At 38.1% G+C, this 12,144-nt stretch overlaps 1 protein-coding gene across 2 annotated transcripts in view; it reads right to left on the reverse strand.

Annotated features, from left to right (window-relative positions):
• Positions 1–12,144, reverse strand: part of kcnab1a (potassium voltage-gated channel subfamily A regulatory beta subunit 1a) — a 116,234-nt gene that overhangs the window by 83,456 nt on the left and 20,634 nt on the right. Inside the window, exon 1 of one of the 2 annotated variants that reach the window (XM_053500426.1) lies at positions 10,803–11,181. The exons of the other annotated variant lie outside the window; for it this stretch is intronic. Within the exon in view, the coding sequence (XP_053356401.1) occupies positions 10,803–11,014 (212 nt within the window). The 5' untranslated portion in view covers positions 11,015–11,181. Of the gene's footprint in view, positions 1–10,802; positions 11,182–12,144 lie in introns of those variants that run through there. 2 annotated transcript variants of the gene reach the window in all.

Raw genomic sequence — 12,144 nt, forward strand, 5'->3', positions numbered from 1 at the left:
TATCATGCTTTTCATAGAAAGAGGGATAGAGGGATAGAAATTATGTCTAACAATATGAATTTTGGTCAAGTTAATGCAGACACTTCAGACCTTCAGGAGTTTATTTTAATACATGTTTCTTGGATCTACTTTGTGCAGGTGTAGACATTGTTGGGAAACTTTAATAGCGCCACCTACAGTACCGGAAGACTTTTATACAATGGCTAACATGCGACTTTTAAAACAGAATGAGAGCTTTAAAAAAGCTCAATAAGCCGGTTTCATGTTCACACAACCCTCCCAGACATCATCTCCGCATTACATATGCTGACTACTGGAGGCAAACCTTTAATTTGTCACGCGTCTGTAGTTGCAATATGCTATTTCTGTCCGTATTGTACAGCCCTCTTAGAGAGACTACTGTATAATCGACTCCATCGGTGTGGGTTCTCATGTGAGCTGAGAGCGGAGCACTGCAGTGCTGTCAGTGTGAAAAGCCTCACCTGCTCTGCTTCAGTTTTTAATCACGAGCTCACAGCTGCCTCCTCTCATTACGCCAACACCTTGAAATTCCTTGCTTATTCCCTGCTTTTCCCAAAAGTGCCATTGAGAAAGTGCTTGTTTGCTTTCCAAACCCTCAACAACAGATGCTTTGAAGAATAGAAATAAGATACTTTCTGCATCCTACAGTGTAAATGTGTGTTATTGTGCACAGCTGTTTGTTCAGTGCTTATCTCGTATTCCAGGGTACAACGATCTAAACAAGCTTTGAGGTAGGGGTGGGTAAGGTGTCCGTGATATATCACGACTCTCAAGGACATAATATGTATCAGGATATACACCAATCAGCCATAGCATTATGACCACCTGCCTAACAGTCTCTGCTTTTGCCCCCATAACAGTGATGCACTATGTGTTCTGACCCCTTTTTATTGTCTACATTGGCGCTTCTATTGAATCGGACTACACAGGCCAGCCTTCACTCCCCATGTGGATCAGTGAGCCTTGGCCGCCCATGGCGCCGTCGCCAGTTCATTGGATCATTTTGGTAGATCCTAACCACTGCAGACTGGGAACATCCCACAAGAGCTGCAGACCCAGAACAATCTGATCCTTATCAAAGTCACTCAAACTAATTTTTTTCTGCTTTGAACACATCAACTTCAGGAAAAAAGGTTCACTTGCTGCCTAATATATCCCATCCACTTCCAGTTGACATTGTAACAAGGTATTGATGGGATGTTCCTGATCTGCAGTGGTCAGGACGTACCAAAAGTGATCCAACTGAACTGGCGATAACCTCCAGGGTCTGGGTTCGATTCCCGGACAGGCTCGATTCCTACTGTTCTCAATATTTGGGCTGATGAGCTGCAAAGGGTGTTGCTTAAAGAAATATCGTTAGTTACTTTAGTCCACAAAATAAATCTAATTTACAATAGTACAATATACTGTATCACTTATTTTAAAAAAAAGTAGAAGATTAAAAAACATTGCAAGAATTTTTTATTTTTTTTTGCTGGATTTAGCAAAACAAGTAAACACACATTTTGGACTGAACAAATTACAAACATCTATGTACAATGTGACTCCTCCAGGGATTCATAATTTTTTCAACTAAGATTCATTCATTCATTTATAGCCAGGCCTCCCGTGACCCTCTATACTAAGGATAAAGTGGTATAGACGATAAGTGAGTGAGTGAGTGAGTGAGTGAGTCTTCATGCTGTCTGAATTGGTTCGATAACAAACCCCAGGTTCTCCCATAAATAAATAAAATTATGTGACTACTGATGCCAAGTTTAAAAGGAATGTGGATACTTAATTAATCACAGCTATATCAGATATCATCACTGGATCATTTTGAAAACTGTATTAAATTTCTGTCTAGTTTTAAATCATGGAGTGGTTTGTATAGATTCAGTTATACAGCAAAGAGGTCAATACTTTAATGCAAGGCACTATACATTTACCCTCATCTTATCCCACTTATCTTCTATACCGCTTTATCCTCTATTTTTTTGGACAGGGTGCCAATCCATCGCAGGGCACACACTATAGTCAATTTGGAAATGCCAATAAGCCTGACCTGCACATCTTTGGACTGTGGACGGAAACCGAAGTACCCGGAGGAAAACCATCAAGCGCGGGGAGAACATGCACACAGAGCCGGGAATCGAACCCGGACCCTGGAGGTGCAAGGCGACAGTGCTAACCACTACAATGATGCCACTATGTATTAACCAACACAGAAAAATCAATCAGCATCCTTTTGCTATAACATCTTAGACCCATGCTTCAATATGCATTACTTATAATCTATTCATCGGTCAAAACAGTTCTGTTCAACACCAATGGCTAAATCTCGCCCAGATTGCTTAGTGCATGACATGTCGTCTCACAAGATCACATTAACATACAGTTGAACTCTTTTACACGGGCAAATTGGAATGGGAATTTAATAGCAATGATGAGAAAGGCTTAAGTGTGTGTGCAAGCTAGATCAGAAAATGTATGCAAGAAAATTGTAGTCAGAAATCTACAAAAGTACAGTACTGCGTTAACTATTGTGTGAACAGAAGTTGATGGACTTAAAGGAGAAAAAAGGGATTGTGCACCGAGTGGCTTCTCAGTAAGCCTGCTTTCACATAAAACTTTTCTCCTGTAAAATAATTGCTGTCTGCAGTGCATTTTGCGGTGATATATAAGAAAACCTTACACAATCCACACGCTGAAACCGCGACATTGATCTTATCCAGCCCTAGCTATTGCCTACCCAACTAGCCTAGATTGCTCTCTAGATGCACACATTGTTATTTTTAGCTACAGTCCACCACTGGAATACTGGCACTACAAATATTTCCATTCCACATGTCTGTCATCAATCTGCTCACTAACAAAAACACATTTTCACATTGTCCTCCATGTTTCTATTTCTCAGCTGACCTGCAACTTGTGACCTGATTGGCCAGGGAGGCTTAATGTCATTCTGCAGAAGATGTTATAACTTTTAAAACAGTCTAATTCCACCTGTCTTGCACCTACTTCCCACAGGATGAAGAAAAAAAAGGTTTAAGGAACGTGTTGACATGATCTAGTGTGTATTTGTTTGCATGGCTGGTTGATCTGGGTAAAGAGTTGTTTGGGTAAAGAGGTGGAGTGATCTAGTGTTTGTTTATGTGAACAGTAGGAGCGACCTAGAGTGTGTTTAAGTAAAGAGGTAACATGATATATTGTTTATTAGCACAAAAGCGTTAAAGTGATCTAGCGTGTGTGTAAAGAGTTGCCGTGATCTAGTGTGTGCTTATGTAGGTAAAAAGGAGGAGGGGCCATGAATTAGCATAAAGGCAAAAGGACATCTTGTATAGGTTTGGGTAAACAGGTGAAGTGATCTAGTGTGTATTTGTGTAAAAATGTCAAGGATCTAGTATGTGTTTGCATTTAGAGGTGAAGTGATTTAATGTGTATTTGTGTAAAGTGGAAATGAAATCTATTGCATGTTTAAGTTTAGAGTTAAGGAAATTTATCTAATATGTGTTTGGACAAAGAGTTGACGTGATCTAGTGTGTGTTTGGGTAAAGAACTAGAGTGATCTGGTGTGCTGTTTTTTGTAAAGTGTTTGAGTGATTTAGTACGAATTTGGGTGAAGACTTAGAATGATCCAACTTGTGTGTGTTTATGTAAAGCTGTGAATTGATTTATTGTGTGAAAAGCTGAAGTGATCTAGTGCATGCTTTTAAAAAGTGTTGGAGTGAGCTAGTCTATATCTGCGTTTATAGTTAATAGTTGTTTTAATTTTATAGTAATACAGGGATTACCAATTGTGTATGTGTATACTGTAGGTGAAGTGATCTAGTGTATATTGTGTGGTTAGAGGGATCTTGTGTATGTTTGGTTAAAGAGTTGGTGTGGGTAAAGAGTTGAAGGTATTTAATAAGTTTTGGATTGAAGAGCTTGAGTGATCTATTCTGTGTTTGGATGAAGAGTAGTAATTGTCTAGTTTATGTTTTGGTAAAGTGTTTCAGTAATCTAGTGTGTGTTTGTGTAAAGATTTAAAGTGATCTATTGCGTGTTAGCATAATAAGATTGAATAAGGTAATACATGTTTGGGTAAAGAGATGAAGCGATCTAGTGTATATTTAGGTAATGAGTTGGAGTGATCTGTTGGATTTGTATAGTTTTGTAAAAGGTTTAAGGTATAATATATATATATATATAGTGTATATTTGGGGTAATGTGATAAATGGAAGAAGGTGATCTAGTGTATATTTAAGTAAGGATTTGGAGTGATCTAGTGTATGATCTAGTGTATGTTTGGGTATGGAGTTGGAGTGATCTAGTGTATGATCTAGTGTATGTTTGGGTATGGAGCTGGAGTGAGCTAGTGTATGATCTAGTGTATGTTTGGGTATGGAGTTGGAGTGATCTAGTGTATGATATAGTGTATGTTTGGGTATGGAGTTGGAGTGATCTAGTGTATGATCTAGTGTACGTTTGGGTATGGAGTTGGAGTGATCTAGTGTATGATCTAGTGTACGTTTGGGTATGGAGTTGGAGTGATCTAGTGTATGATCTAGTGTACGTTTGGGTATGGAGTTGGAGTGATCTAGTGTATGATCTAGTGTATGTTTGGGTATGGAGTTGGAGTGATCTAGTGTATGATCTAGTGTACGTTTGGGTATGGAGTTGGAGTGAGCTAGTGTATGATCTAGTGTATGTTTGGGTATGGAGTTGGAGTGATCTAGTGTATGATCTAGTGTACGTTTGGGTATGGAGTTGGAGTGATCTAGTGTATGATCTAGTGTATGTTTGGGCATGGAGTTGGAGTGAGCTAGTGTATGATCTAGTGTATGTTTGGGTATGGAGTTGGAGTGATCTAGTGTATGATCTAGTGTATGTTTGGGTATGGAGTTGGAGTGATCTAGTGTATGATCTAGTGTACGTTTGGGTATGGAGTTGGAGTGATCTAGTGTATGATCTAGTGTACGTTTGGGCATGGAGTTGGAGTGAGCTAGTGTATGATCTAGTGTACGTTTGGGTATGGAGTTGGAGTGATTTAGTGTATGATCTAGTGTATGTTTGGGCATGGAGTTGGAGTGATCTAGTGTATGATCTAGTGTACGTTTGGGTATGGAGTTGGAGTGATCTAGTGTATGATCTAGTGTACGTTTGGGTATGGAGTTGGAGTGATCTAGTGTATGATATAGTGTATGTTTGGGTATGGAGTTGGAGTGATCTAGTGTATGATCTAGTGTATGTTTGGGTATGGAGTTGGAGTGATCTAGTGTATGATCTAGTGTACGTTTGGGTATGGATTTGGAGTGATCTAGTGTATGATCTAGTGTATGTTTGGGTATGGAGTTGGAGTGATCTAGTGTATGATCTAGTGTATGTTTGGGTATGGAGCTGGAGTGAGCTAGTATATTTTTTGGTGAAGGGCTAGAGTGATCTAGTGATCTAGTGTGTTTTGGTGAAGAGTTGCAGTGATCTAGTGTGTTTTGGGGTAAAGAGCTTGATTGATCTAGGTTTTTTTTGTGTGTGTTTGAGTGATCAAGGTTGTGTTGATGTAAAACGTTGGAGTGATCTCTTGTATTTCTAGGTATATAGTGTGTGTCTGGAGTAAAGTGGTAAAGTGTGTGATGAAGTAGTTTAGTGTGTGTTTTAATAAAGTGCTCTGTGAAAGACGCTGAGGTAGTTTGAGACCGCTTTAACCCTGGTCTTCATCGCCTCGCCTGTCTCTGTTTAAAAGGCATTATGTCGCAGGACAGAGAGGCGACTCTGAGGTGAATCTAATATGACATGGCTGGATTTGCTAACAGGGAACACGAGCTTTAATGGTGACATTCAGTCACATTCAGTCAGACTCGAATACAGTAGAGATTTTCCGCAGATTCCTTTTTTTATTTATTACAGAAAAATGCATCATTCCTTTTATCTATTAATGGTTATACAGGCATTCCCTCACCAGCCTCAATCTCTTTTTTTTTTTTTTTAAAGGTAAATATGACAATAAGCTTGTTGAAAAAATGGATATGGATTTATCTCTGAGTCGACACCTTCTGACCAATCAGAATTCAAAATAAGCGGTACTGTGTACACTGTGCGGTGCAGAAAACCTGGAAAACCTGGAAATTATTATTATTACTGATGGAAATATCTGCAGCTGAAGGACAGACTGGATTCTTTCTTCTCTTCATAAACAATATGAAATTCGAGTGATCTGATGAGAAGTGTGCTGTAATAAAGAACTAGAATTTAGCAAAAATGTTATAGAAAATTAAAGAAGTAAAGCATGAACTTGTGTACTTTTTTATGTGATTACTCTTCTATCTTAATCCAGCACGCTGTTGCTTCAAAGTTTTTAAGATTAAAGATTTTCCTCTAACATTTCAGCACCATTAGGCTTTAATTTGTAAACTACCTATAATTTGTTAATTATTAGTTGAAATAATAAAATAATTGAAACTGAAACCTTACAACCCCTTTAACGCTTTATTGGGTGACATACTACATTTGGTAACTTACGAGTGACAGCACAAGTAGCTCAAGAAAAAACAAATTCTGCACACTTTTGGAAAAATTATTAGTCTAGATGGTCAAGGAACCATATTTTGTAACTTCATTGACTTTAATTGGCAACGATGAAATAATTTTTATTAAAAACTTATATAATTTAAATATTTAAAAATAAATATTAAATATTATTATGAATATTTAGAGGAAATACATATTTTTTTAAAGAAAAACAGAATAAAATAAAAAAATCTAGGAAAAAGTCTTGATATTTGGAATTTCAAAGAATTTTAGTGAGTGCCCCATAAAGTTTTTTTTTTTTTTTTTTACCTAGTAGCTTCCCTAAAAGTTGCCAATATTTAATTCCCAAAACATCGACATATCTTTCCATAGAAACACTCCCATTAAAGAGACGGTCTCTGTTTTTCTAACACCTTCAGGAAGCATTCTATCACACCTCATGTTTACCGCGGCTGACCTTTCAGGCAATTTGGAAGGAATAAGTAGACTCTCTGCTCCAATCTGGAGCTGCTGAAAGGTCAGAGACAGAACTCTGGCCAAGCTGAGCCGTCTGCTCCAGCACAAGGTTGATCATTAAACCCCTCCACACAGGGCTGAGAGTGAAGCCAGCGGAGGAGATACCGTATCACTCCGTCTCTCACTCCGTCTCACACAGCAACACGGCTGGCAGAGGATCCGTGTGAAAGCGTGTGAAACGTACACAGGTGTTTCTGAATGAAAGAACAGACGGAGTCAAGTCTCCTGCTGAGCAGCCAGAGCTCTCTGTGAAAGGTTCAAGTCACTCCGGGGGTGTTTTGAAACTAGACCATCAGATGAAGAAGCAAATGAGAGGAAGTGTTATATCGCTATCACCGAAATAAATTACATTTACAGATATCTACAGAATAAAAATAAAAAAATAAAGAATCAATCTGTCAACTTAATTATTTATGTTTGTTTAGTTGTATATTTGTTTCTTAGTTTGTTTGCTTAATTTTGATTACTTTAATAACAAAATTTGTTTTAATTTGATGTTTGTTTATTTTTTGGTTTGTTTAATGTTGATTATTTACAATATTAATTTTGTTTTTTTTTGTTATTTGTTTATTCATTTATTTGTTAGTTAGTTTGTTTGTTTGTTTGTATTTTGCTAGTTAGTAACAATATTTGTGTATTGATATTGGCTTTAATTAATTTCTTCATTTTATGTTGATTAGTTGCGATTTTCATTGTGTTGAGTTATTTGTTTGTTTGCTTGTTTATTTGTTAGCAACAATATTTGTTTGTTGATGTTTACATTTATTTATTTATTTATTTATTTAATGTTGATTAGCAACAATAATTATCTGTTGGGTTATTTGTTTGTTTGTTTGTTTGTTTGTTTGCAGTAATATTTGTTTATAGGTTTAATATTGTTTTTTAGTTTTACAAGCACACTGGTGTAACAATGTATAACAATGCAAGTACAGAATATTTCTGCTATAACGTTTTTAGTTTTTGTTTAATTAATATTTGTTAGTATGAAATAAAATAAAATACTATAAAGTTTAAATATAATTATCTTTTTTTCTTTTTTGTTAGTCTGTTTGACTGAAGTTTAGAAAGTCTGAAGTGCGCGCACACACACACACACACACACACTACAAGCCCAGATAAAACATGAAGACCTTTCTAATATTTCAGCTTTGAGTTTGTCCTGTTTTGTTTGAGATTTTTTTATAAGCTGATTTATTTTAAACGTCTTCTCAGCTCCAGTTTGGATTTCTCTCTTGTCCTGTTTAACAACATTATCATAGTACAGTATAGAACAGTGACATCTATTTAGTATGTGTGTGTGTGTGTGTGTTTGTTTGTGTGTGTGGACATACACGTGAATGCCTTTCAGTCATCAGACAATGATGTTTTGATGGACGTGAAATGTAAAAAGCGTCACGTCTAGAAACTCGATCTGCGTCTCTCCTGTCCACGGCGCCGCTGCAGAGACGCTTAATGCAGTTTTAATGCCTCACTGACAAACTGACAGCAGGACAATAATGTAGACAGACGGGCAGATAGACAGACAGACAGAGGGACAGACGGACAGACAGGTACGCAGGAGGCTTTCATACACAAACTGAACACAAACCGTTTGAAAAGGTTAACTTGTGTTAAATGGATTTCGATTATACTGTGGCCTTTGTACAAAAGCTGTTATCTTACAGTACATTCAGATTTTTTTATATTGAGGCATTAAAACCGTACTGTACGCGCCGATGTGCTCAGGTCGACTGTAATCGACGTAATCATTAATTCAGTAAAAGCTCAACAGAATTTTTAATCAACTACAGGATGCTCTGATGAAGCAGAACCAAAAGTTGATTACTTTCCCACAACAGCATGTTCCAAGTCATTTCATCTTTACATTGCACCTGCAGGGTCCGGGTTCGATTCCCATTTCGGGGTCTGTGTGCATGGAGTTTGCATGTTCTCCCCGTGCTTGGTGGGTTTCCTCTGGGTACTCCGGTTTCCTCCAACAGTCTAAAGACATGCGGATTATGCTAACTAGCGTCCCCAAATTGTATGTAGTGTGTGAATAAGTGTGTTAGAGTGTGTGGATGTGTGTGTTCCCTGTGATGGATTGGTACCCTGTACAGGAAGTACCCTGCCTGAGTGAGTTTTTGTGTTTCAAAAACGTATACCACTGTGTGTTCCAAATCTCTGAGACTGGAGACTCCTTCCACACATGTTCTTCTAATCTACTATTTTCTTGTTTCTGCTATTATTATGATAATGATTATTATTATTATTATTATTATTATTATTATGAGGATGATGATGATGATGATGATTATTTTTATTGTTATTATTATTGTTGTCTTGTTTACCAACAAGGCAGATGCACCAACATCAAACACACCAAGGCTTCTAAAGATAAAAACAACGACTTTTAAACAAAAAGAAATCGAATTACATGAGCCTACTGCATACAGCCAGCTGATTTCCATTCGGTTTCGCTCCCAAAATGGAAATTTTCCCAACGCCTGAATGAGTAACGACTGAATTTACGTAACGACTGAGTGTGTCAGGCTGGAGCTCTGAACCCGGGAAGCATCCTGGAAACTTGTGAGGTCTCGAAGAACGCCCGCTCCTGCACCCTCATCACCCTCGGAGACTCAGTGACGCCACTGAAGTGCTGATTTAGATGCAGCAGACAGGAATACAGAGCAGCCACAAGCCACAGTGCAGTGACACACACACACACACACACACACACACTTATACTGTACTGTATATAGAACGAAAACACTTATACCTGGTACACATACTGATCTGTGTCACATCAACTACTGTACATGTACATGAACTCCACATATATGCCATAAGAAAGAGAGAGAGAGAGAGAGAGAGAGAGAGAAACACATTCCAAACAAGGCTGAGCGAGGAATGAGTAACGATGGTAAAGAATACATGGAAACGCCGGCACTTTTGAGAATGAACAGAGATACAAGATAAAGAGAAAAAGCGTAGGAGAGAGAACGCGAAGAAAGAAAAAAGAGGAGGAGAGAAGAAAGAGAGACATGGTCAGAAAGATGGAGAGATACAAAGAAACAATACAGTAGATGTTGAATCACTTTTAAAAGCATTAAGATTAAAGAAAAAAAAGATCAAATTAAATTAAATAAGATAAAATAATTAAACACTTTTGTCCTCAGCAAGAAATGCGTATTATTATTATTATTATTATTATTATTATCATATACAAATAATAAAATATATAATTTAAAAAAATATATATATTTTTTAGATTTTATTTTTATTTATTTTATTTATTTTATTTATTTTATTTTTTATTATTATTATTATTTTTTTTTTTATTGTATAAAATTATTTGTTAATTCGGTTTGTTTTTCCAAACACTGGAACATGATTGGCTGTTACATTTCATGAGGTTATAACATCTTCCTTTCGTGTTTTTTTTTTTAAATTGATTTAAATTTCAGATTAAACAAAATCATAACAATGTAACAAATTGTAGCACTTTGCTTTGGTTTGTGTTCTGAATTAAAAAACAACACAAATGACGGTAACAAAAAAACAAACAAAAAAGCTGATCGATTAAGTTTAAGATTGAGTTAAATGGAGATCAGAGTGTCTGTATTTATGTAAGTAGGTCTGTAAGTCATGAATTCTTATTGGAGAGAGAGAGAGAGAGAGAGAGAAACATACTGAAAGTCAGGAAGAAACAGAAAAGCATTAGAGACAGATGGAGAGATGGATGAGTGATGAGTAAAGGTGGATGTGCGGAGGTGCAGGACACCAGCAGCCCGACATACCGGTACTTCATGCCCGTGTGCTTCCCCGTGGACTCTTTCAGAGAGATGTGGTGGCGCGGCGTGAAGGAGCCGAAGCTGCGCGCGATGATGGCCACGGTGCGGAATTTGGCGCGCGCCGCGTTCACCACGTTGGGGCTGGTGGCACTCTGCTTGCCGTGTTCCCCATTCCGGCCCTTCAGACTGTGCTCGGTGCAGGCGATGGACACCTGCATGACGGCCGGCGAGGACGAGGACGATGAAGCTGTGGAGATCTGCAGGACTTCTGTGAGTGTCCGGGACACTCTTCAGTCCTTCCTCTCACAGGAGCGGAAAGTTAGTCCTGGTCTTAATCCTGAGCTGTCCTCCTCCTCCTCCTCCTCCTCTTCTCGATGTGTGTTTGTGTGTGTGTATGTGTGTGTGTTTGACAGAGCTTGAGCATGAGCGCTGTGGAGACACTTCACACAGTGCGTACACACACACTGAGAGGATCTTGAACAGGGTCTGTGACAAAGAAGCCGGCTGGAGGAGGAGAAGGAGGAGGAGGAGGAGGAGGAGGAGGGAGATGTTAGGATGGTCCAGCGCGTTTCATCGGGTTCAGCACATTCCACATCTCTCTCTCTCTCTCTCTCTCTCTCTGCACCTCTTCTTTTCTGATTCTTCACTCGTTCCCCCACCGGTCAAATTTACTGCCGTCATTCGCTCTCTCTGCTCCTTCTCCTCGCTCTCATTCTCTCTCCCGAGATGATCTTCTGTTAAGCTCAGCTGCAAGGCTGCAGATCCAGGGGAGTGATAATATTCTAAACTCTCTCTCTCTCTTTCTCTATCTCTCTCTTCTGCCTCCTAGCTGCTAATTTCATTCTGTCTCTCCTTCGCTGTCACACTGTTTCTCTCACTAGGGGGTTTTAGCACAGCACATCTGACATCATTTTGAACATCATTATATATGAGATGTTTCACACACACACACAAAAATATATACGTGGTAAAAAAATAAAAAATATATATATATATATATATATATATATATATATATATGTATACCCAGACAGCCCCAGTTCTCAGCTTAGCGCAACAATGCTTAGCATTGAATACAAATTTGTGTGCCTTCTAAAACAAGGGAGAGAGAGGGAGATAAGAGGGCCATAAATAATTAGAGTGGTAAAACTGTTTATCTCCAGTTCAAGCAAAGCAGCAGAGACTGACAATCCATCAGGAAGAACGATAGAGCAAAACACACAGCTTGTACACACCGCAACAGCGCTTAGTATTTAATACAAGTTAAAAATGTCCTTTGTGTATTTAATTGATATAATAATGGGAATAATAATAATAATAATAATAATAATAATAATAAGCAGCACTT

Source organism: Clarias gariepinus, chromosome 7 (genome assembly GCF_024256425.1).
Source record: "Clarias gariepinus isolate MV-2021 ecotype Netherlands chromosome 7, CGAR_prim_01v2, whole genome shotgun sequence".
Classification (NCBI taxonomy): domain Eukaryota; kingdom Metazoa; phylum Chordata; class Actinopteri; order Siluriformes; family Clariidae; genus Clarias; species Clarias gariepinus.